Raw genomic sequence first — 27135 nt, 5'->3', positions numbered from 1 at the left:
ATTTTTTTATTATTTTTTCTTCTTTTTCCAAATATATACACCCATTCCCTATCATTATTTTCACACCACTCCAATATCCACTCTTCTACTTGAAGAAGTGCAGCGGGAAGCTGATGAGGACAAGTTTTTTGTGGTTGTGAACGCGTCCACTATTGGACTGGACAAGTTTTTTGTGACTGTGGACAAGTTTTTGTGGCTGGTGAAAGAGTTTTTTTGTGGCCATGCCTTGGACATGGCCACCGTTGTGGACTCTAAGTTCACATTCTAGGATATTTCAATCATTTGATAAATGTCATGTCATTTACTAAACTTTTTATAAGGAACACCTTGTCATGTTCAGTAGTACTAGTGTTAAAATTACCACACAAGTTAATAGATTCATATTAGTTAGGTTAAATGAGTTACTTTTTATTTTGGCAAAAATTATTCTTTTAATTTATTTATTTTAATTTTTACTTTATTTAATTGATTAAATACAACTTTTTAAATCACACCTGTCGAAAAGCATCGACTAGATTAACTTGGGACGAATGAATTCGGTGGTTTTGTAGTCAAATAACTAGGATTTGATTCCAATAACACCTTTTAGATTAAGTATGCATACCACGTTTACATGTTTTCCATGTAATATTGCTTATATTTTTTGGATAACTGATTTTGAAAAAAATGTGAATAGATATTACCATATTACTCCCACTTTTCATTTTAAGTTGTTAATTTAAGATTGATTTTTTAGTGTAATTAAATTAGTATTTTAAGTACGATAATGAGAGATTAGTTAATAGTAATAAAATATTTAATTAACTTTAATATATTAATTAAATATTATAACTCTTACTTAAAGTATAAATAGCTAAAGTAGTTTGGACCACCGTATGATTAGATATTACAATACTCATAAATCATAATCGACACTAACAATAGATACTCCCAAGTAACGATGAAATCAATTAAATATTAGAAACTAAATGGAAATAAGGCTTTGTTATTAGAAACACTACAATTAAAGAGTTTCCAAATACTCATTAAGATACTAAAAAAAGTTTGTCTACCGATTCCCACTTCCAACACATTTCCCAGCTTCAAAAGGGTGAAGAAATAGATGCAAGGAGAGGAGGAATAAGATACAGTCCATCTTGTAAAAGAATGTACGTATATATTAAAAAAAAAACTAAAATATTAGAACTTGGTTATTGAATGTGCTAGTTCTCCTCCTTGGATTGAAAGTTATGATCAAAATGGCAGTGTAGAACTTGTCTTTGTGTGGATAAATATAATGCCCCCAATCTCTGTATGTAAATATGCTTCCTTTGATCCCAAAATATCACCTTGAGCTCTGCTTAGATGAATACCACAGCTTCTTCTGGCAGATTAAGATCTTCTCCTGCTCCGATCCGTATTCCGTTTCCTCCTTCCGACAACCCCATTTCATCCCTTTAGCCAGTGCTTCCACAGCATCCACGAAGTAGCTCGATTCCCGGATGATAGCATACCCGTTGGGACGCAGAATCCGGTCCATCTCAAGCAGAACATACTTCATCTCACACCTATGTAGGTGCAACAAGTTTAGCACTAACGTAATTCAAAAAATGATGAAATGACTTTGCATACCTATGGCTCTCAGCAGTGAAAAGGCCATCGAGGTGAAGAAGATCGTATGTGCGTGGATAAGTCGAGAAAGCTTCACACCTGAAAAAAGGGAAGATCATCATCAGACATGGTTAAAAGATGAGTATTATGATTGTAGAATGTGAATGGTATTTTTACCAGTCGTGATACGTTCCGATCAGTCCTCTGTCGTAGATGACTCCAAGTGTGTTGGAAGAGTAGGAGGAGATGGTATTCATCACCCACAATGGAGCATCGATCAAGGCAGCAGCGAAGCCTCCATACAGAGTGTTCATGTCCATTACATTTCTGATCTTATCAGTTCCTATTGCAGGGACCAACTTCTTGTAGTGCTTCGCCCTAGTCTTCCATTTGCTATCGTCGTGCTTGAAAGCGCCATCGCTGCCACCACGGACATCAGAGACACGCTCGGGAGCAGTGTGCAACCGCTCGGGCCATTTGGCAAGGGTATTCAGTGCTATCTTTTTATACTTCTGGTCAGGAACAACGACACAGGGCCGGATGGGAGTGTACCAAGCCGAGTCCGGTTCAGTACCATCGTCACACTTGGGGGGGTATGTATCCGGGGTTTCGAGCTTCTTGTAGCAGCTACTGTCTGATAACTTCTGCCAGACAGCAATGTCATCTTTTTTGCTGTACAATTTGAAGCACATTGATGTTAGCAGCTCTTGCAACTTCTCATAATTTGTTTTCTGGTCTTCGATTGTGGTATTCCATCCTCTCCAGTGGTTCTCGTAGTTTACTGGTGGGCCGGAAAGCACCCAGAAACCACCCGGCCGGAGGATACGGTGCACCTCCAAGAGGTATATTCCCCCTAAGAATGATAGTAAGTGCAGTGTTCAGTCACTATGTACAGCTAAGGCAACAGAAAAAGAAGGAACTGGTGGATTACCGAATTCAGTCCATGGAATGAGGCATCGAGAGCAGTGTGCCATGTCGAAAGAGCTGGAAGGGAAGGGAAGTCTCTGTGTTGATATGATGCCCAGAACTGCAGGAATTCCACGTTCGAGAGCGAACTGAACTTGGGCTTCGTGGTTATCTCTAGGGGCGAGAGAAACTGTGAGAATACCCCGGTCTAGTAAATCGCCACCCCAGCTAGCCACCTAAACGAATCAAGCATAAAAAGTTAAACAATTTCTCAAGCAAAAAACAGCCACATTTTCTGATGTTGCGGGTGTTATTGCTATAATGGGAAAATGGGAAAACTAACTTAACGAAACAGAAAGACTTGCATCTGGTTACATTTACGAATGATACAGAAAGACTTTATGAAGATAAATTTGTTTGATTCTGAAATGCAAAATCAATATATTTTTACATCAATTCGAAGCATTAGATTGATAAACCAGACATACTACATACTATGCAAGGATGCTATTGAAGCATATAAAGTCGGACTCACCCCACATCCGGTATCAATGGCTGTCCGAACCGTGCCATCTTTCATTCCAGGGATCAAGTCCTGCATCTTATCAACATATTCACTGACACCGTTGGGGAACATGGTGCCACCGCCAGGAAAGAGGAACTTCTCCCCTTCCTTCTTCAACCAATGCTGGTTCGACTTTTGTTTGTTGATCCAGTCATATGGCACATTCCTGAGACGATCCAAATATCAAACGTATCAAGTTTCCAACAGATACAACATCATAAACAGCTCTGAAAACAAAATTTTGTTGATAAATAATACCTGTACCAACATTCGTCCTTGCTCTTCGGCCATCTAATAGGCAACTTATAACCATCCGGAGGCGGGACTAAGCACTCCTTCTTCTCAAACACAGGAGGGCAATGTCGCTCCATGAATGAAAGCCGGTGGAGGCTGAACTTCTTCCACCTCTGCAAAAAAAAAACATCACAATTTCACAATGGCATTCCCAATTATCAAAATCTCACAAGTAGAAATGAAAATCACCTTAGGATCTGTGCAAGGGGTGTAATCTTGGAAATCAGCAGGGCATTCGTTGAACTTCACAGCTTTGATGTGCAATGCCCCTGCAGCTGGAATCACAGGCTTTTCCTTCGGATTCTTGGCCACCTTAGCAACCTCGTTAGTTGCATATTTGTCCTTCTCCGAACAGAATATCCCACCCAAGTAGAATGAAAATCCACACAGCACCACAAACATTATTGCCATGGGAACTTTCCTAGAAACCTTATCATGCTGATGAATCGGTTTCCCATCCTTGTGCTTCATTATCTCGAGAATTTTCTACACACTGCAAGAGTAAACGAAATCAATGATCTGAGAAATCAAAATCAGCATCATCACCGAATCCTCTGAATCATAATATATGCAAAAAGATGACATTATTATGATAAAACTAATAAGCAACAGTTCATCTATGCTATGGATCTTAACATGTAATACCTCCTCAAACAAAATCCAAAGTCAGAGAGAAACAAGAAAATTTTTGTTGATCCAACAATGGTCAAAGAGAAGCCATTATGAACTGACTTTAAGCCTTGAATAAAAAAACAAGAATATTTAAAAGCAATGGAGACGCTTTAGACTTTTATGTGCATGATTTTCTACTTTGCACATGATATTGGGGCCAAAAGCTTTATGAATTCAGCCAACTTAACAAGGGACCCCTCCACCACTAATTCAGAAAAGGAACAAAATCCATCAATCTCACCTAACTGTGTGAACATGCAAAATCAACGAATATATATAGGCATCACAGAAACACATATCAAAGGAGAGAAAGTGAGTGATGAAAAGAAGTACAAACAGCTAAACTTCAGTTTTTCTGTTTTCAAGGATCACTCTCAGCCAACCAAAAGCAGAACTAAGTGACAAAAACAAACCCGATTGAGAAGGGCGAATTAGTTAATCACACCCTACTGATAACGGAAATACCCTAAAAAGATTCAATCTTTACATATAATTAACAAATCTTTCACTTCAGAATCACCAAAAAGTGCAGTGTCCACCTCAGATCTGGCCGGGCAATGTAGGCTAGTATTTTCCCAAATCAACAAAAATATAGAAACGAATTGCGAAACTAGTAGAAAAGTTTGCTCAATTGAGAAAAAGGAGGTCTCTAAATAGGTAATCAGAGAGAGGGAGGGAGCAGTGAAGTGAAGAGGATGAGGTATGGATGTTGGCTCAAAGCATCACAACAAAAAAGTTTAAAGATAAAAGAAAGATGCATGTGAACATTGCATTCTCTGTATCTCTATCTATCTCTGTAGCTTGGTAACTGTTTCTAGTTTCTACTATTGCTTGGGCGTGGTTAGGTGTCGGCTTTCTCCGTCGCAAAGGGGTTTGATGATTTCCTTGCCGTAATTTTATCCGGGGACCAGGAAGATGGGTAGGATTCTACTTGAAGCTTTGCTGCTTATTTTGGGTGGAATTTTCGTATTTACTGTTACTGAGGGTGAAATTGGTCCAGTGAGAGGATTCCACGTGGCGTAAGTATTGAAATAGAACTGTTCAAATGGATTGGGATTGCGCCGTCGGTAGGCTTTTTTTTGCTGAAATATATGTATATTGAATGGGACCCACCACATATCCCCATTTATTAGCCGATCAGTTAAACGTTGCTACCAATGTTTTAAAAACCGGATCGAGAAGCGAATCGACGAGGCTACTGGTTCACGATTTAACTGGTCTGATCGGTCGAACCACTGGTTGAACCGGAATAATGTAGCAATAATATATTTATTACATAAAGATATATAATGTATTTTTAAATAAAATAGAATTCAAAATTAAAATCCAAAATACTTATCTTAGCTTAATTCCTCGGCTCATACACATTTATGTAGTTGAAGTTAATATTATGAATTTATAATTGAATAAAAAAGCATGCCTCTTGTATATATATTTTATTACAATTGAATAAAAAAGAATGCAAGCCTCTAGTACACTAAGACCATCCACAGTAGTGTGGATGTCGCGGCGGACATCCCGACGGACTTCCCAAAAACATCTCCTGCCACATCATAAGGACATCTCACTGCACTGTCACGTCATAAGGACATCCCACTGCACAATGACGGATATCCCCAAGGACATCCCGACGGACATCCACAATAATAAAAATTCACAAATTCACCAAGTTAAACAATTTACGGAATTAAAATTTCGACACGAATACGGACGGAGAAAATGCAATGATAATTTTATTAGATAAAAAAGTACATTTCAACAAAAAAAATAAAATACAGACGAGGTAGTGGTCTTGCCCTTGCCCTTCCCTCTCCCTTGCCTTCGCGTCCTCCCTACCGCCGATGGCATATCAGTGGGAGAATCCCTGACCGGATATAGCCCCAACTCCTCAAAAGAAAAAGTTTCGATGCCGGTGAACTGAGTCTCCAGAGGAGTACTCTAGGGGGAATCACCCGACAATAGATCCATGTAGGGGCGATAGACATTGTCCTCAGGTGATTGAGGGATCCCCTGCCTGCTCTCCCCTCGCAGCGGCAGGCATGCCCTGCATCATCCCGGGCATCATCATGCCGGGCATTTGGGGCATCATCCCGGGCATCGCGACACTCAACCCGGGCATTTGGGGCATGACGGGCATCATCCCCTTCATCGCGACACTCATCCCGGACATTTAGAGCATTTGGGGCATCATCCCACACCAAGGGAGTACATATTGTAGTACCCGGGCATCATCCCGCCATTTGGGATTGGGGCATCATCGGCGCCATTCCGGGCATCACCCCAGACATCGGTGCACTTCCGCCGGCATTTTCCCCAACTCTAACTGAAAAAGTCGGCGTTTGTGACTCGCTCGTGGCGGGGGAATCACTATCGAAGTGCTCCATATATCTTCAAAAGAAATGAAAGTAGAGAGAGAAACTCGTTAAAACAAGTGGTGTGAATGAAATGAAGTTCAACGAGCCGTATATATAGAGTTTTTTTTAAATGAAAAATCGGGACGTCCGTCGTGTCACCGCAATGGCGGACATCAAGACGAACGTCCCCAGAATGCCGCGGAACTCCGCGTCCGCCTCCCTGCTGCCTAATGGTGGACGTCCGCCGGAACGGCCGCCGTTGTGGATGCTCTAAGCCCATACGACACTTACCACTTTTCTTAAATACCCTAAGCCTATTTTCAATCCCCACAACCTGCCGCCTTTCAAAAAATCGTCCACCTCCCATCACCATTTTGAAACCCCCACAGCCTCCTTGGTTTGAGATATTCTTCCATGTTGTTAAGTCTTTTTCAATCCTCTTTTAGTTTTTTATTCTCTCACTCAATCTTGTGATGTTCACTAATTTAAATATACATGTTCACTAATTTAGATATACAAATTTTCGATCCATAAGTTTGAACATTAATGATATTTATTTTGAGGGGGCTATGGAGAAAGGGAAGAAAAGATGCAGTGGAAAGGTATTATGCATCTGAGAGTAGCTGAATTGAAGGTTCGCGACGGCAGCAGAATATGATTTTCAGAAAATATTTCAAAAACTGGTTCAATCGGTCGGCGGTTTCCGGCACGACCGGCCGGTTTTTCCGGTCTAAAACAGCTCAACTAGTCGACTGTTTAAATGGCCGAACCGGACCGTATAACCTACCGGTTCACGGTCGAACTGGCCGGTCCGGTTTTTAAAACACTGGTTGGGACTGCATGACTCCGTCCCACTCTAACTAATATACTCCCTCCGTCCTAAGTTACTTGAGTCTATTCTATTTTGAGTTGTCCAAGTTACTTGAGTCATTTCTTTTTTGGTTAAAAACAAAAAATCTAATCACACCTACTTTATTTTTTCTTTTACTTTACTCTCTCTTCTCTCCATTACTTTATTCTCTCATCTACTTTATTTAACTCACTAAAAACAATTTTCTTAAATCTCGTGCCGAAAAGAAATGCCTCAAGTAACGTGGGACGGAGGGAGATTATTTTTTTTTGCATTCTAATTGATACTCCATTAGTCCCAATTAAGTTGAGATATACTAATTTTTAGGCATAGAGATTAGAAATTGTGTTGAAAAGTATAAGAGAGTAATAAAATATGAAAGATAAAGAGAGAGTAAAATAGATAGTGGAAAATTGTTTTGAAAAGTAGGAGAAGAATAAAATGGGAACGGTAAAGAAGAGTAAAGTAGATAGTGGAATAAAATAAGACTGATTGGATGTTTTTTTTTAAAAGGAAATGAATCAACTTAATTAGGACATCCCAAAAAGGATTACGACTGAACTTATTGAGATGGAGGGAGTATATTTCTTAAATAGGAAATATCATTTTCTTTATTTTTTTCCCTTTTCTAATTTTATTTTCTCCATTTTACTCACAAAACAACTTTACATAAAATTCAGTGTCGAATTAGAAATGTTCCATTTAGAGTGAGACGGAGGAAGTATGAGTGAGTAATTTTGAGCTTATTTATTATTGTATCGTTTAAATATATAATTATATAGTACTACTAGTATTTTATTAATTTATCAAATTATACTCCATTCGAGATAATGACACTTTCCTTTTTTATTTCTCCTATAAAAATATATTCCCTCCGTCTGGCATTAGGAGTCCCGGTTGAGTTGAGTGCGGGTTTTAAGAAATGTTTGAGTGAGTAATAATTGGAGTGTGTGGTAATGGAATGTGGAACCCATTTGCATTATTATTTGCTTTTTCTTTGGATGTGTTTTTACTTGTGTTTTTTAGTATTTTATTTAATAATATTTTTATTTCACTTTTTATGGAAATGTCTAACCGGGACTCCTAATGCCGGACAGAGGGAGTATCTTATTTCTATTTATGGAAAGTTCTCACAAACTAATTACTCATATATATAGTGGCATGATAATCTACTAACCCATTTATTGTACAAACTACAAACTTAAATCTCAGCCACTAGTTATAATTAATCTTTGGTCTTAATATATGAGATCTTCAAATGTCAACGTTTCCTATAAATCAGTCAGTAGAGGGTAATTTAAGGACAAAAAAAAATAAACTGATATAATTAATTTTGTTGAGATTATGAAATCCCGTTAATTCTGTCGTTTCAACGCTCACTACTATTAACGCCTCTCTTTCTTTCCCCACATTCCACCTTTTCGACTCTCCTCTGAATTGAACCGAATCGTGTGTGGCGGCGTAATCAATTCATCGGCGGTGTTGAAGCGAGCTCTCGGCCCCGGCGATATGAGTTGTGTTCGACGACGTGCTGAGTCAACCGAAGGTGAGTTATCCATCGAGAACCCTAGATTAAAACCGTGGTGACATTTTTTATTGCCGTAATTTTGTTGCTAAAGTAGTCTGTTGAGTCAGTCGAAGGTTAGAAATCCAACGGAAAAACTCTAGTTCAAAACCGTGGTGACATTACTCACTGACATTTTTTGTGGCTGCTCTCATTGATCTTTTGTGGATGCTGTCATTGATATTTATTGACATTCTGTGCTGACATTCCAGGTTGAAACATGCTGCTGACATTATCTACTAATATTTTGTCGTTGAAATATGCTGTCACCACATAATGGAATACTGTTGTGGCTGTCACCACAGAATGGAATACTGTTGTGGCTGCTCACCACATGCTACATTGATATTTTTTAACAAATGACTAGTTGATATTTTTTAACAAATGACTAGTTGAAAATGCACATTAACATTTCTTGTTTTGCTCTATGTGTTTTCATGCCAGAGTGACAGCCTGCCTATGAGCGGTGGAATGTGTTATTGACCTTATTTTTGTTTTTTTGTTTTTTTTGGTCTTTGAAATAATATGGTGTTGACATTGAAATTATATGGTGTTGACATTGATATAATATGTAAAATATGATATAAGATGGCGTTGACATTGAAACAATATGAATTAAATCTTTTATTTGTTGCTGTAATTGACATTACTCATTGACATTTTTGTGGGTGCTCTCATTGAACTTTTGTGGGTGCTCTCATTGATATTTATTGGCATTCTGTGCTGACATTCCAGGTTGAAACATGCTGTTGACATTCTCTACTAATAGTTTGTCGTTGAAATATGGTGTCACCACAGAATGGAATACTCCTGTGGTTGCTCTCATTGATCTTTTGCAACTTTCAGGGTTTCAATAAACATGCTACATTGATATTTTTTAACACATTGCTGATAGATTATGTATAGAGCATCAGAACAAGCATAAAAAATTAGATAATCTTGCACAAAATCTACATTTCGAAAACAGATTCATCAACCATTTCGCAATATAACCTAATGTCTATGCATAATCTACTCTACGTACTATGTCTTCTTCAGTCAAGCACAACAACTTCTACACTATATATTCAACAATTTTTTCACCAAAAAAATGACAGAAAATTCATCACAGGGACATCAACCATTTCGAAATCTAACTGCAGCTGTACACACGATAGAGAATCATCATCCAAGAATGTCATCATGGAATGTCAGCGGCCAAATTGGCAGAATATCATCGCAAACTATATCAGATAAAACACATTACTTGCAGATTATGCATGGAGCATCAGAAAAAGCATAAAAAATTATATAATCTTGAACGTAAAAACATCGAACATAATCGTCATTGGTTTCAACATTATGTTACACATATTATTCAAATTAGCAAGAAAAATACCTTGAGCTTCGTAAGCCATTTCCATTTCAACACAAACTTGGACGTTGACCTTATGCCGGAGAAGAACGCCGGCAAAGATTTGGGATATGAATTTCAACAGGAGATCGGAGTTGATATTGCAATGTTGAATAATTAAGATATGTTATATTTTATGGCTGAATGAGTAATGTAATATCTTTCCAAAAAATGATAATAATGGTAGTTTGGGAGAATGGAGATAAATTAGGGCGTCATCATTGACTAATTACGCCTAGAAACGGTTACAAACAATTCTGGTTATGATTATACCAAATTGGAGTGAAATGAGGATGTATGTAACTGCTGGCAAAAAACAATTTCCATATACACCCCCCGCTGACATAAATTGTACTGCCCGGTGACATCGAATTTGTAACCTCCTAACAGTATGATGGTGTGTGATTAAAGTTTGTAGTTTGTATTATAAATGAGAGTTTGTATTTGATCACACCTCTATATATATATATTTACAACTTACATATAACTAGAGCCTACCACTAAACAATAAAGATAATTTGGGTCCTACTATCCACTAACACTATTTAAATTTACCATTCTCCTTATCTATTTTACTGTATCAATTATACATTAATTCTCGTACCGTCTCAAATGTCTTTAATTTTTTGTGGAACGAAGGGAGTACGAAGTTGAAAGTACTCTCAAATCGCTTCGTCTCTTTCTTCTTATCGTTGTGGCTTGCTGAAGTTAGATTGTCAAACTGATCCAGCTGGCCAAATGTGTGCATTCTACCTGCGAATGCTGGTGAGTGGGTCCAGTAGAGATTCAGACTGATCAACTTGCCTTAATCCGGCTTGAGTGAGGTGAATGGAGGAACTCGAGAGACTTTCAAAACCTTAACCCACAATACTATTTACTAGTATAGGGAAGTAAGGATCGATCCCACAGAGACGATGTGTTTTACATTTGTTGCGGACACGAATGTGATTGGTTGCGGCCACGCTTTCCAGTTGATTAAGTTAACTACTTGACTTGAGAGACTAAACTAACTAGACTGATCCTTTCGCTAAAACTTAAACTAAAATCTACTTGATCAACTCATGCCGAACTTTCCTGAAATGGACAAACAGAATAAAGTGGATGATTGTCAGTCTACTGCAAAACGTAGGATAAAGCAAAACTTTTCTAACAACTTCATTTTCTTCACGAAATCAAGATGAAAAACAGAGCAAAATCAGATCTGAACAATTACGAACAACGAAACCATTATAACAACTTGTAATTTTAAATCTACTCCTAAGAACTAAACGACACCTATGTAAATAAGACCATAATCATGCAGAAATCACAAATCAGTTATCATATCTAAACATCCTAACACAGCTTATCCCTAATTTTCTTCGCATTCATGCAGAAACAACGATGGAAAGCTCAGATCCAACCAAATCAAACCGTAACAAAACGTTTTAGCTGAGATATGCATCATAAATAGAAAGTCGAAAGTAAATCAGAGCATTCATGCATGGTAAACAAAACATTACAACTAAAATCGAAATCATAACACTAAATTTCACTGAATCAAAACATCAAGAGTCTACAAAATCAAGCATAAACTAAAAGTAGACAAAATCAAAGATAGAAATTGTTTCATCGCCCCTTCTCGAAGCGGAATTACAGAACCAAACGATTAAAGTGATAAAAACCAACACCAAACCATGACTAAACTAAAACTAAATAGGAACCAAGTGTGTATGCTACGAGAATCAGGAGTTTGGAGTGTTGGGAGCCCCCATTTCAGCTCTAGAAGAGAGCTGAAGTCCACTGAGTGTCATGAACTGGAAGCTCATCCTTCCTCCTTCTATATTTCCATTTATAGGAAGGCGTGAGGTCATGATCCCTAGGGCTACTATCCTTCGAAAAGTCTCTCTTACCCTTCACCCTCGGGGATCTTTCTTGTGTGACGCATCAATCTTCTAATCGGGTGCTCCTGCCGCATGCCATTTGATCTAACTTGAGCCGTTTGCGCAGCAATTAACTCCTTCTCCTTGATCCGTTCGTCCGCCTAGTTGATCAGTTCATTTTCTAATATAGCGGACTTTTATACACACCTGACTCAAAATTAGATGTTAGATTACATATTTGAGTGTAGTTTTATCACATAACATATGCATGAAACGAGTCTCATCAGAAGTAAATGGGGCAAATTGTAAATTTGGTCAAGATCAATCCCATCACTTATAGAATCATATAACAACTTTGACATATTTCTTTATTATCTTACTATTTTAGATTTGAGGAAAAATTATGTAAAACTTTAGCTTAGTCTTATATTTTATATTTTTATACTAAGTCAATAGTTTTGTGAGTGATATACAAATATGAAAAAATAACATATATTTTAAATTCAAAATCATAGGAGTATTGCATAATTCCCCATTAATCTAAATTAATCCCTTCGTTCCTTAATAATATGCAATGTTTCTATTTTAGTCTGTCCCACAAGAATATGCATTTTCTAAATTTGGAAACTCTTTTCTCTCTAATGAGGTGGAACTCATTCTCTACTGACAATTACTTTATCAATTGTGTATTAAAATCTGTGTCTAATCAAAAGTGTATATTCTTATAGGATAAAGCCACATATGGAGTATGACAATTGAAAAGAAAATGTTAAGAGTTCATGAATTAGCTATTTTTGAATGTAATGAAAGCGATGAGAATTTGATCAAAGTTCTATCTCTGAATATATAATGCCCACAATGGAATAATTATTTTGACATTGATCTCATCATTGTACAATCCTTCAAATAATGATATCGAGTATATTATTAATCTATAATACCATAGTATTCCACGTAGCAATATGTACTATGTCTCCGATATACTATATCTCACAAATAAAACGAAATGGAACAGAATGAGGCCATCCACTAGGCTGTCTCTATACCGTCCCTTAAACCGTATCTTAACTACTATTTGAGCACTATTTGATGGCCCCACTGTCCTTTTTTCCTCCATCCCTTAACTAAGGGACGGAACCTGCAACGCTCCGTCTCTTAACCGTCTCTATACCGTCCCTTAATTACTATTCATTCAATTTCATTTAGAATTTTTTTTTCTACCCAATTCAATTTAAACAAACACACTTTATTAAAAACCACACTTTATTAAAAAACACACAAACTAAATAAACACACAAAATAAAAAAGACACAAAATAAAAAAACACACAAAACTACTCCGCCGGCGAATCATCCTCTGGAGGCGGTCGAGGTTTAGGGGGTGTCGGAAGGTCAAGTTGTGCTGCCATAGCAACAATTCCGTTCCACCAGGCCGTGAATTGGGCGTACGAGAAGTGGGAAGTGTCCGCCATTGTGGCGGTCATGTACGCCACCATAAGTGTGTCCGAGCCTCCCCGCGAGCCCGAGGCCGGCTGGCTTGATTCGCCTCGGCCCTTCCTTGCTCTAGCCGCTTTCGCCGCCTTCGTCCCTTGCGGCCGACGGCGCCCACACGCGGATCCTCCCGCATCGCCGACCGTACCCGCAAACTCCCGGGATTCAGCCTCAGGTTGGCTGATGCCATCGGTGTCACCACCAGACGCACCACCAGACGAGTATTGGCCACTCGTCGTATGCTTCGTGCGCTTCGAGGTTGAGCCCGAGCTGGAGCGGAAACCTCCGGCCCACCGTTCCTCGTCCTTGACGGCCTGCCAAACATCAACAAATCTGAATTGATGACCCTCGTCCTGGTAGTAGGCGCGCAAAGCGGACGTCAAAATGTCGGTGGCCGTGGCGCCGCTTTGGTAGCGCGCCTCTTCAGTCGAGTAGATGCCGCATAATTTTTTGATCTGTCGGTCGACTCGGTCAAAGTGAGAGCGGAGCATTTTAACTTTGCGCTTGCGGGAGCCTTTCGGCTTTATCTGGTGGTAGACCTCGCAGACCTTTTCCCAGAAACACTTCTGGGTTTGTTGATTCCCGACGATGGGATCGTACGAGACCGTGATCCAGGCGTTGTACACCGCCATCGTTTCGAAGTTGCTGTACGGATGCCGGCCAAGATCCTCTTCTTCTTCTTCCTCCTCGTCCTCGCCCGCCTGGGGTTGTACACCGCCAGTGCCACCTCCACCGCCTCGGCCACCTCCACCGCTAGTGCCACCTCCACCGCCTCGGCCACCTCCACCGCAACTGCCACCTCCACCGCCTCGGCCACCTCCACCGCCAGTGCCACCGGGAAAATCCTCCCGGATCTGGGATAATCCCTGCGAATACCGGTGGCGGAGGGACGGACATATGCATCAAGGTCAAAATTGGGTGGTTGGTACCCCCCCGGCGTCGCCGAACCCTGAGTCCCAGGGGTTGACGAACCGGAATCGCCCAATGTGTTGATCATGGTCTTCCAATCGCCGAACGCGTTGAGATCCCACCCGCCGTAGCCGGAACCGGAACCGGAACCGCCGTAGTTGTCGTCGCCGTCGCCGGACATCTTGAGTTGGTTTATGAAAATTTGAGAGAAAATTTAGATGATAGGAAGAATAGATGTGTAGTTGTGTGTGAAATGATGATGAGTTTAGGAGTATTTATAGAGTAAAAAAATTAATAAAAAATCAAAAAAATTATTAAAAAAAACAAAAAAACGGTATTATTACCGTTACATATTTTTTTTTTAATTTAAATTCGAATTTTTTTTAAAAAAATATTTATTGCGTCAGCACGTGACGACGCCCACTCGCGGGCCGGCGAGTGGGCGTCACGCACGACGCCGGGTTGCTCCACGTCGCCTCGGCGCGTGGCGCGACAGCCCGTCTCGTGGCTCGCCGGGACGAGACGCGGGACAAGACGGGACGAGACGCGAGACGCCGGCGAGACCCGTAGTGGATGGTCTGAATATCTTGAATAGTATTCAGTGCTTGACGGTGCTGCAGATAAATATTTAATGCTAATCACCAATATAGTAAATTAAATGAATTCTGTTATCATGACCCAAATAATAAGCAATTCCTTCCCCTCATTAAATTGTTACTACCAATTAATATAGTTAGCATTTAGTGCCCTCCCCATGTTCGCTTCACATGGATTTTGACTTATTGTTTAATAACACGTCTTTTGTTGAGTATTTGTTTATTTTTTTCTCCTTTTCATATCACTATTTGCTTTATATAAAATAAATGCCAAATTTATTCTTCTATAATTGATAAAAAAAAAATTTATCGGCTAAATGTTTTGGCTGAAGACAAAAATTCACGAAGTTCGTATCAACACAAAGGGGCCAGCTTTAAAGAGCTTTTGGCTTGAAGTTTTTCCTCTTTGGTCGGATATTTTTGAGGGATAACATTATCACCACAATTGTGTCTAATAAATTAATATTCCAAGCAAAAGAGCCACTATTCATATATTCTTATTTCACTTTTTCATTCACATATTCCTATTGCACTTATTTATTCTCCAAATTCCGTACAACCAAAGCCGCATAATGAATTGATTTTACGATAATTTGCTATAAAAAAAAGGAGATACGGAGAAGAGGAGAAACTATTCTTAAATAAATATTACTCGCATTACAAATAAAATTAAATAAAGGTAAACAAATTTGCCCTCTTTTTGTAAAAAATATGCCTTCCCTAAAATATCTGTATTTAGCCAAATAAAATAGCAAACCTCTATTTTTTTTCCTTCTCCATTTCATTTAGGTTTTGATGTGGGGTTTGTGATAAATGTATAGAAAGACTTTTTGCATCACCGACATCATTTGTTAATTTCATACTACTACTTTTTTCTTTTTTTGCTAGTACACATTTTTTTTCTTTGCTCGGCCATTGTCACACTTTAATTATACAGCTCAAGAATTTCCTCCCTTTTTGTAGTACTTGATGATTAACATCATTAGATCTATCATTATTTTCCGATTGTATTATATCCTCTATTTTTATTCTCGAGTTAATTTATTTTGAAATAAATTACAAAGTATTTTTTGGAATAAACTTCACATCGGCATGAGTTGACTTTTGACTACATAATCCGCATTCAGCAAGATTCAACAATAATATATGATTACTTATTTTATTTTAACCCATATGGCAAACCTGAAGTTAAGTTATTAAATTCTACCACTTGGATCAAGTTTGTGTTCTGATTGAAAATTTACTTAATAAAGTAAATTGTGTTCATATTTAATCTTTATAGGCTGAATTAAAATTATATTCCCTCCGTTTCTAATAATTTGTCACCATTTGACTCGACACGGGTTTAAGAAATATTATAGAAAGTGGGTTGAAAAAGTTAGTAACATGTGAGTCATACTTTTATATACTCCATCCGCCTGCTATTAGGAGTCTCATTTTTTGGCGGCACGGATTTTAATAAATGTTAAGAAAAGTGGGTAGGAAAAAATTAGTGGAATATGAGTCCTACTTGTATATATTAGTTTTAAATGAAATGTGAGTGAAATGTGTTCATCGAATGTGAGACCCTATTACTGTTTATGGTAAAAGTGAACCTGGACTCCTATTCACGGACGGACTAAAATGGAATAACGAGACTCCTATTCGCGGACAGAGGGAGTATTAATGTTATAATAAAATATGAATGAGAATGAGTTAATGCAATGTGGGGTTCATTACCAAAAATGGTAAAAGATGAAATTTTTAGGAATGGGCGAAAATAGAACGTTTGCTAGCAGCCCAAGCCAGAAAGACTTAAAAAAACTTGTAATGGGCCGACCCATGATTAAAGCCCAATGTATTCGGCCCAAAATTTAATCACTTCACTTGGAAAAACCCCAATTCTGGAACAGGTCTCATGAGTGAAGACTAAAACCCTTTTCATTAATTTGCGTTGGGCAATCTGAAATCTTCAGGTATCCATTCATCTTTTGCTTATTGATTTCCAACCGGTTGCTAATGTGTAGAATTTTTAGCTGTATAAACGATGTTTTGAACTAATTTCGAAAGCTGAAATCGGTATAGGACAAAATGGGTTGGAAGTCAGCACAGAAACTGATTCATCACTGGAAGATTCTCAGAGGTGATAATGTAAGCGCAACTGAAATCATATGCTGCTTCTTCTGATTTTTTTTGACTAGTTTCGCTGATTTTTGCCAGTGATTTTTTTTCTGAATTTTCCTTCATTATGATTGGCAGGTCATGATAATCAGGGGTAAAGATAAAGGTGAGACTGGTCTTGTTAAGCGCGTAGTTCGATCTCAAAATCGTGTTATTGTTGAGGGAAAGAATCTGGTAAGAAATTTGTACTATTTGATTGGATGTGATTTATTGTCCAAAACTTTGTTTGATTCAAGTGAAAATGCGAAACAAGCTTTCTCTCTAGCCATGTGTGGTTGTTTTATACATGAAAATAGAAATGGGTGAAATTTCAATTCACTCTCAAAGGAAAAAACACATTGGCTGAGCTGATGAATGGCTCTTTATCCGGTTTTTGTTCGCGTCGGGATGCATCACACCATTTTATGCCAAATCTGGTTTTATCTTGCTTAGGCGCTGATAGTTCATATCTCATTCTTATTTTGTAGCATTCTCACAGTGTATCGATTCCTTACTTCACACGTTATCCGATAATAATTTCCTTGCAGGTGAAGAAACATATCAAGCAAGGGCAGGGTCATGAAGGCGGGATTTTCACTGTCGAAGCCCCTCTTCATGTCTCAAATGTTCAGGTTGTTGATCCAGTAACAGGGTGAGATAATATGCCTTTTGCTTGTTTTTTTTGTTGTCCCATGAGAGTGGTGACTAACGATCTTCGCCTGCCTGTAGGAAGCCCTGCAAGGTTGGAATTAAGTACTTAGAAGATGGTAGCAAGGTAAGAGTAGCAAGAGGCAATGGAACATCGGGATCCATAATTCCTCGTCCAGAAATATTGAAGATGAGGACAACCCCTAGACCGACAGTTGGTAAGATTCTTGCTTTTTCTTCTGCATATTTATGTACATGCTTTTTTTTCATTTCATTTTGAGCTTGTTCCTGCGTATAGCCGTATATATTGAACTTGTTGTAAGATAATTTTGCTTTTTTCAAGACCAGACAAGATTTAATGGCTGAATGCAGTCCTGATTCCTGAAACACACCTATTTGTGAGCGGATGCTCTAATTGTTATGCTTTAGTATAGGGACATTGGTGATTAGACTGCAATATGACTGTAGCTGACGATGCTTAAAATTTGTATCATGATTATGAATAGTTTCACCTTCTCTTGGCTGAGTTGCTCACAACAAATACGACAGTTCTCGCAGAATGCATTCAATAAGAGATGTCATGTCAATTAAGCAAATCTGATACTCAAGTTACAACTTCAATTAGATGTACTCTGAATTTCACTTTAATTTTTGATCTACAGTGTACAATTAAATTTGTGGAACACCGAATCAGATATGAACTGCTAGAAATTTTCTTTGATTTTTCTATGTGGAATTTGCTTTATCCTGGCCTTGTTTGAGGTGTATCTGCCTCCAGAGAAGGACACTAGAGGCGGATTGTCATGAATTATATTTAAAATTTTCTACATGATATGCACGATGCTGGGCCTTCGCATACATATTTTTTAATACTATCACTTCAAAGCTCAAACCCTAGAGAACCCAGATTGCGAGGAGAAGACAGAAAAATGTAAGAAGTGTTTTGCTGTAATCCCTAATGAGTGCTGATTTACCTATATATGCCTCTGTGTTTGGTTTAATACAGGCAGTAATTGCCAGTAAAATGAGCAACTTGTAAATAGGTTTAGCTGTTTAGTATAGTTCAATTTTGCTAATTGCTTCACAAACTAATAGATAGTCACTAATTGAATATGATATCACATAATATGCCTAGAGCTATCTAATCCTTTATGGATCCTTTTGTGCTTGAAATCAATTCTTTTGCTCATTCTCATATCTTGTTCTACAGTCGGTCCCAAGGACACTCCAATAGATGTTGTTCTCGAGAAGACTTATGATCCTACAACTGGAAAGGGAATGCCAGATCTTTAAGCATCTATGTCTACACTGCCCGCAAAGGAAAGCAACTGAAGAAACGGTGATCCTGTTAGCTAGCTAGTATTTACCATCAAACTCACAGTTCCTAGTTAGATTTCTGGCTTGGAGCATAGCTAGTTGGAAATTTCGTAATTTCTTCTGGCGCTGCTGCACCAATTGCTAATTGACTTGCCACCTTAATAGTGTGGGTGGTTTATTGCATTTCATGAAGCTGTTTGCCAAAATTATTTTCACCTGTGTGCCATACATTTTTAATTAAGAAGTTTACCTCATATTCGAAGTCTGCTTTAGAAGTTGTAACAAATTACTACTACTAAAATGAGAGTTGTTGATTTGGTGTATATATGTTTCAAATTAATGGCTAGTTGAATTATTTGCTAAGGTGGTGTTTGGTTTTTTATAAAATAATAGATAGAGCTGTGAGATTATTTTAATGGTGGGAGTTGATTATGATTAATGATCATGCGATTATTCATCTAGGATTGAGTTGTGAGATTCAATCTCATGAACCAAATATATTAAATATTTAATCCTATAATACAATTTTACAAACCAACAAACCTCCAACAAGTGTAAAAAAAAATATCAAATTCTGGTGTTGTGTTTGTTGAACTTTTCGAATATCTAGATACAATTTTACCTAAATTCTTAAAAAATTTGAATTCAGAAATTTTAATGTAAGCTGCCAAGATGGATCAAAATTCATGATTTTTCTATCAATAAAACAAATAAAAATTGATTTGAACCTTATCCCTGTAGCCATACTACACTTTTTAAAAATGATGGTTAGTCAGAAGTTTGTATGAAGAGCTTATGACGAAAAATCGAAACAAATTATTCCACAAAAGATAGGATATGACTAATTTACAAAAGCATTTTAAGCAGTACATTCGTAACAAAACCCATAGCCAACAAGAAGCCAGAGACATTACATGATGAACACCTCTTCATAGAAAATTAAAACACACGACTTGAAAGCCTGCTTCCGCCCAAACCAAAAATATTTAATTTCATAGAGGCAATCCTTATGTTCGAAAAAAGATATCATCAGCCAGTAGAATCTCAGTACTGCTTCGATGCCATTCCGTATCTCCCGGGATTAGCATTATTGCTCCCATAAGCAGGAGGAACACTAACACTGGGGCAGTCCTTTGCCCAGTGCCCAGGTTGATGGCATTTAAAGCAGTCGGGATTGGCATTATTGCCCCCATAAGCAGGAGGAACGTTGCCAACATTAGGGCAGTCCTTGGCCCAGTGCCCAGGTTGATGGCATTTAAAGCAGTCTCCAGATGCACCACCTCCACTAACAGCCCCAGGCGTCGCCCTATTGCTAAAGCCAGTTGGCCCAGTTCCATATGATTGTCCAGCACCAGTCATGAGGCTTGGGCAATTTCCAGAGCTATGCCCGGAGCCACCACAGCTACCACAACTTGTATACATTCCAGTCGAACCGGTTGAAGGATATCTCGAGCCACCATACTGGTTACCATATTGACTCATACTTGCACCACCCTCTCTAGCCACATTGTTAGCAACTCCGCTGTAATTCATAGCTGCAACAGTTTCAGGTTGTCTGCTTCCACCAAATCCACCACTAGTCAGCCCGGATACTGCTGACATACTCTCACTTTTAGGAGGTAGTGAACCTAAGTCATCATCTTTTAACTTAGACACCAAATCAAGCAGATACTTGGTCTCTGTTGGGTAGTTAACCTTATCTGCTCTGACTACTGTTGACTTTACCCGCTGTTCATCACTGAAAATCTCTTCCTTCACTTTCAATTTAAAGATAAATTTTGTAAAAAGGACATCATGCACCAGCTCAGAGAATTTATCATCATCTTGTTCGTTATATTTCATGTAGTACAGCTCTTTGGCAGATCTACCCATTATCTCTTCTCCGGTCTCCTGAAATGCAGTCACATATGTTAAGCCAGTGTGATCCTGGATTTGCATCTGGAGGATATACCTATAATCACACTCATCAACTGACTGGTCACATCTCTCACAACGCCATTTCCCATCTCCATTGTTAGTAACCTTTTTGTTGCACTGTCGATCTCCAATCATGACTGGACATGCAGTATAACAAAAGTTATCAACTTTTATGAATACTATTGAGGCAGATACTGTTATCCAATCTGGCTTCTCAGAGGTCCCTAACTTTTCATCTTTGATCTGAGATATGGTTTTGCGTACATCCGTACGGGCTGGGCCTGATTCCTTTGAAAGAGATATAGCAGGTGTGTTCTTACCATTGCTGTCAAACCAAGTTTTAAGTTTCTCAACCTCGGGAAAACCAGGCTCTATAAACAACTGAGTACTGGATATGGTGCCCACAGATTTCCCATTGAAGTCATTAACCCTGCCAGATTTCACTGCCAAAACAGGATAAAGACCAGAATCGCACATGGATTGTAGCTTTTGTCCTTCAGCGTTGCAGAAGTTTCCCCACAAAGTCAACTCAACACTTCTCCCAGACATATCCTTCAATTGGAGAGTTCTTTTTTGAGTTTCAGTACCATTTTTTCTCATTATAGAGCTGGGTGGATTGATTGAAGAAACAATAGCAATCAAATCCAAAATACTGTTGTTGTCCAGACCTTCAATATCACTTATGGGGCGGAAATGAAATTGCTGCTGTGGGATGGCCCTATCATCTTCATGACAAGGTTGCACAGTTGATGTACTATCCAGCATTATCTCATGATCATTGCGTAGGTGGTTAAATGCTTTCTGTGCAGGTTTCAGCGTTCCTTTGGAGATCATATAAACCCTACCAGGCTCAATTTGTTGGTAAAATTGATCCGCAACAGCATTGAAGCAAGTAACCCTTATTTCTCCACCATCAGAATCAAGCAGATCGAACGAGAACACTTTTCCATCACCTCGAGGATTGCTGTACAGCCTGAGTTCACTCTTTGCTGTCACTCTGGCCTTAATTGTCCACCTGCCTTGATACGGATTCAATGCTGCAATTGGTATTATTCTTGAAGGAGCTTCATTTTTGGCAATTGGACCTCTATTTGAATAGATTGGAGACGGCTGCTGATGCAATGAACTAGGCGGGCGGGCATAATTGTTAAACTGAGCTCGTGGAATGCCTGGACCAACATCAGGTTTGGGATAGGCTGAACCAGGTTCAGGTCTGGGAAATACTTGCGACGCATTCGGAGGGTTATATCTACCCGGATTCATATTGCTAGGAAAAGAACTACCATAAGAATGTGTGCCAGCGTTGTACTCTTCCCCTGACTGTTGAAATCGGGCTCCAGCAGGACCAGCACCCACAGGTGGCATTGGAGAAGAAACGCTAAATGATGACTCGGCAGGGTAAGCTGGCTGATTCATCAGCTGACTTGGTGCAAATGGTCTGGTTACAGCAGGGCCAGGGGCAGGGACAGGGCCATCACCCTTCACTGGATACTGATTTGGTTGACCAATCTGATCACATTTTCCAACTATCACATCTAGATCAATGATGATGATAATCCTGCACAATGCTAAAATATGGTTAAGGAGCTCAAAGTAAAACTACGACCGCACAAGAAAGGTGGAGTGTAAATGTGTAATGAAATTATACAGATATTACACCTACTGAAAAACACTAAACATGAATAAATAAATTACTTAAATATGTAAACTTCTATTTCTTTGCATGCATATGGATCGATAGATTGGGGACTAACACCTAGTATTCATTTGGTTTGGCCTCAACAGAAAAATGTTTAAAGCTCAACCAAAAATATGAAATCTGAAACAGTATCAATATCTGAAGTAGGAACTGGAACTAAGCTGTCCATATTCAAATGAAATTGCTCCGTTATAATTTAGCACACACCAATCTGTTAACAAATATATGACAAGCAAGTGCAGCTACTTCAGATTCAAAAGCAAAAAAAAAGCAATCAAATGTCACCAAAACTCGATCTTGATAGTCAGATCTAATACTTTCCTCGAGAAATAAAACAGAAATGCAACTACAAAGTCTGATTCGATGCATAAAAGCAACATGGCCAGGGCACAAAATAATAACTTCAATTTTAATAAAAAAAAGGAAAACACAACATAAATTGAAGAATACTTACTTGCGATTCTGGACAACGTTGCAGACGAACTGCGTCAACCTAACAACAGAGCCATTCTGCAGATAATTCGATTTCACCAATTCATTGCGCTGGGTGGCCAGCATTCCTTGCTGAGTGAAATCACCATCGGATAGCAGGACGCGGTAGCGCTCGGCGGTCTGATTCTGAGTATTGACGAGGCGCACACTGACGACCTGCAACACCGGCTTGAAGTTGGACTTGTCGGCGTCGGCGGCGTCGCTGGTCATGAAAGCTATTGCGCCTTGCGTCAATTTGACCGAATCCATGTTGAGGCGATGTAGGGTTAGGGATTTGGGAAATTTGTTGGTCGCGTGCGTGAATTTGGATTTGGATTTGGATTTGGATTTGGAATTGGAGTGATATTGGGGGAGGTGAAGAGACTTTAAAACCCTAAAGGCAGAAACTGAAATGAGGAAATGGGCGCCAAAGGATGAAATATTTTTGTAGTGCGTATCAAGGAAGCAATTGCCTACTTCTCGAATATTCATAGTGTCTACACCGAGCCAATTAGGGGATCAGGTACTCCTCCGTCTGTCATTCGGAGTCTCATTTCTTGATGGCACGAATCTTAAGAAATATTAAGATATCATACCATTCTCCTCATCTTTATGACTTTACCAATTTTATCTTAATTCCCATGCCGTATCCCTTGTCTATATTTTTATTGGACGGAGGGAGTATTAGCATTAAGTTCAAGAAAATCTAATTAAGAATACTTCTTCTCTCCATAAAATTAGATAAAGTTATAAAATGACATGAGTTGTAAATAAATTGATTTATATAAATAATAAATTTAGAATAAATTTTTTTATAAATGAAAATAAAATAGTTTTCTACTACGGACAAAAAATGAAAATGTCATTATTTTCATAGGGTAAAAGATATAACTTTTTAAAATTTCGTACCCAAAACAGAATAAGTAGAGTATAAAATTGGTTGTTAGAGGTGTGAAGTCAAGGCTCGTCTGTCGTGTACATAGATACTAATTTCATTTTCACGAGATAAGTTACTAAAATCTAGTAATGAACTATATTTATAAACTTTATTCTTGTATAATCAATTAAATAGAATATCACAACGCATATTACATATTTTATACTCCCAAATTTTATGGGCTATGGAGGCTGGAGGCCCATCAATAATCAATCTATCGGGAGAAGGAGCTGATTATATAGTGGGCCACTAATTATTTTACAACTTATAGTAATACAGTCTGTTTCTTTTTCGCATACTATCATTATATAGAAGTATGGAGTATAATGAAACGTGGTAAAATCACTAATTAAGTGCTTAAACCGGTAACGTCTCTGTTCTATTTTGTGGCTGGTTATCTTTCAAGAAAATTAAGAAGTAAACAAACTTATTTACAAAGCCTATTTTACTATATTTTTACAAAAACTAATTGAATTAGGAGGTACTCCATGTATAGAAGCGTAGATTGAACCACAGACAAAGAAGAAAACAACATTTTTTATCCTACGAGATCGACTACTCCGAGGTTCTATTTTGAAATCATTTATTTCTTCCTTTCGCTTTTCCTTTTTCTTGATTTGGTATACGCACAGGATAAAAGATGTAGAATTTCCAAACAACGATTACTTAAATTGCTTTGGAAAATGCATTAGTAATAAATGTATAGATGTGTTATTTTAAAGATTAGATTTTTGAAAAAATACTAATATCATTTTAATTTTCAATTCCTCAGGTCTTTAATTAAATCAGAGTAAAAGAATAAAACAAAATTAATTTTTTAATTATTATTATTAGAATTTTATAGATCTATTCCAATTACATAAACCAGAAATCCCTAATTAACTCTATCCAAAGTCCAAAACCCTTTAAAATTACTCTGCACTCTCCCTCATAAACTCAAGTCTCAACCATTGTTCAACGGTTATCAATTGCCATCACCTTAGTATAGCAAAAGTTTGCTACTTAAAATTTCTCAATGTATGTTGTTGTCCTACCCAACCCACAACAATGAGGATATACGATTTGTTGTTACCATATGCATTCTAGATTTTGTCATTCTTCTCATGCAAATAATATAAATTGCTTCAGGTCGTGCAAATTAAATAAGAGCAAGTTTTGCAATCAAGTTTGTAATATGTTTGAAACTTTTTAATAATTTTGAAAAGTGACATGGTTAGTGTAAGTCCTTTGTTTGGTAATGGCGGAGAAGTAAAGTGTGATGAATATAAGAAATGCGGAGTATATAGAAGGACTAATATAGTTTGGAGAAAATATTTGTAATAACATTTTGTAGATGGAAAATGATGTACATTTTGGTTTTGTAGAAACACTTCAATCTTTCAACTTCTAAATTAGGCAAAATGAAAGTACAACATGCTCATATATGTATATGCACACATATGTGAGCATTTCCCACACATTCTAGAATTCTCTACTTAATCATTTTATATTCGATATATCTAAACTTTTATACAAATCTAGTTATATGTTAATTTATTTAAATGGGAATTCTATATAATTTTATATCTACACAATTTTATTTGCTTATAAATAAAACTACATGATTATAGAGATTTCTACTACAATTTAGATTTCTCTATTCTATTATTTATATTTTATTAGATAATAGTATTTTATAAAAATCTAAATATTTATTAGATATTATTAATATTTAGAAAATTCAATATATTTCTATATCTAAATTATATTCATCTAGATACTCTACTACATATAGATAATACTATTTTATTCTATTCAAACACGTAGATATAAACGAAGGAGCTTACATGGAATGATATGCATCCTAGCCACATACGTTTCACTCTTACTTTAAGTTAAGGGAAGCTCTACGCATCTTAGATTACTTAATTATTCTTACATAAATATTGTTGGTAGTGGCAAATGCTCTGAAGTCTCATGTTACGAACTCGACGGATTCACGAGCTTCAGCGATGCCGAGCAACGTCGCGATGGCCGAGCCACCTCTGACTCGGCCTACTTCACCTACAGCTAATGAAGAAGAGTCATCGACCAGCGGAGGATTGGATGAGCAGTCTGAGGGAGCTGAGGAGGTCGACAACAACATCACGGGAAGTAAGTCGAGACCGAGGAGTGATGATTTGCGAATTTTTGATGGTAATAAATGCAGGTAATAAATATAGATCACGACACAGAAAGTTACTTGGTTCGATTTACTGAGGTAAATCTACGTCCACGGGAAGAAAGGAGGGCAAATTTGTATTGCTTGATCTGGCTTACAGCTTACAATACTGACTTGCTATATGAGATTCGATATCTAGAGAGCTTAACCCTTGTCTATCTGATCTAAGTTCTATTTATACATTTGAACCAAGATCGTGGCTTGCAGGTTGACAACTGCTTCATACCACTAGATAGATCGTGGGTGTAGTGGAGGTCGTGGAGGTCCTGCATGGGTCCACTATCTCCTTGTTCGGTCGAATACTGAGACCGAACTGCTGAACTTTGCCGATCAGCTTTTGCCGATCTGAGAGTAGAGCTTGATTGGTTCTTTTGCCGATCTGAGAGTAGAGCTTGATTGGTTGGCTTTTACCGAGCTGTAGGCTGCGACCGAACTCTTTGGTTGTGCCGAACCGAACTGAACTCTTTGGTCGTGCCGAACTGATACTCTTTCTTGGGTTTTGGGCTAATGGGCCGTCACTGCTATTGGGCTCGCCATTAGGGTTTAGTTGTTTAGTTCGTACCCCATCACTACCCCCCCGAAAAGCGAAGTGAATCACTTCGGCATTTTGGATGAGTGTAAGGGGGAGGCTGACGTCAGGGGACGTGCCATGCGCGTGTCTGCATTAAATGCGATAGCAAATCCGGCCGTCGAATCCAGAAAAAGGGGGATTTGAAACGGCGCTACGGATTTGAAATGCCTCTGTGAATCTGATAAATATTA

At 38.2% G+C, this 27135-nt stretch overlaps 3 protein-coding genes across 4 annotated transcripts; 1 reads left to right on the top strand and 2 right to left on the bottom strand.

Moving 5' to 3' along the window:
• Window positions 1–965: 965 nt before the first annotated feature.
• On the bottom strand, window positions 966–4959 carry LOC121780467 (probable methyltransferase PMT21). Of its 2 annotated transcripts, none has more exons than XM_042178104.1 (8): window positions 4567–4959; window positions 3545–3848; window positions 3320–3468; window positions 3032–3227; window positions 2522–2732; window positions 1768–2443; window positions 1612–1689; window positions 966–1547 (listed from the first exon to the last, which is right to left on the bottom strand). In XM_042178104.1, exons 2-8 carry the CDS (start codon window positions 3824–3826, stop codon window positions 1325–1327), a joined length of 1815 nt encoding a protein of 604 aa, XP_042034038.1. In that variant the 5' UTR covers window positions 3827–3848; window positions 4567–4959; the 3' UTR covers window positions 966–1324. The 2 variants fall into 2 exon arrangements, with proteins under 2 accessions (XP_042034038.1, XP_042034036.1); XM_042178102.1 differs by lacking the exon at window positions 4567–4959 and adding an exon at window positions 4001–4501.
• An 11933-nt stretch (window positions 4960–16892) lies between these two features.
• On the top strand, window positions 16893–19512 carry LOC121778122 (50S ribosomal protein L24-like). The gene is made up of 6 exons (XM_042175422.1): window positions 16893–17000; window positions 17110–17175; window positions 17284–17379; window positions 17733–17836; window positions 17914–18050; window positions 19043–19512. Exons 2-6 carry the CDS (start codon window positions 17116–17118, stop codon window positions 19123–19125), a joined length of 480 nt encoding a protein of 159 aa, XP_042031356.1. The 5' UTR covers window positions 16893–17000; window positions 17110–17115; the 3' UTR covers window positions 19126–19512.
• Window positions 19513–19968: 456 nt separating this feature from the next.
• Window positions 19969–23661, bottom strand: LOC121780389 (replication protein A 70 kDa DNA-binding subunit A-like). Its single transcript, XM_042177982.1, has 2 exons — window positions 23220–23661; window positions 19969–22624 (listed from the first exon to the last, which is right to left on the bottom strand). The coding sequence occupies exons 1-2, from the start codon at window positions 23504–23506 to the stop codon at window positions 20194–20196; spliced, it is 2718 nt and encodes a 905-aa protein (XP_042033916.1). The 5' UTR covers window positions 23507–23661; the 3' UTR covers window positions 19969–20193.
• Between the last annotated feature and the right edge of the window lie 3474 nt (window positions 23662–27135).

Source organism: Salvia splendens, chromosome 19 (assembly GCF_004379255.2).
Source record: "Salvia splendens isolate huo1 chromosome 19, SspV2, whole genome shotgun sequence".
Taxonomy (NCBI): domain Eukaryota; kingdom Viridiplantae; phylum Streptophyta; class Magnoliopsida; order Lamiales; family Lamiaceae; genus Salvia; species Salvia splendens.
Note: the sequence above shows the minus strand (reverse complement) of the source record. Positions and strands in the feature narration are given on the sequence as shown.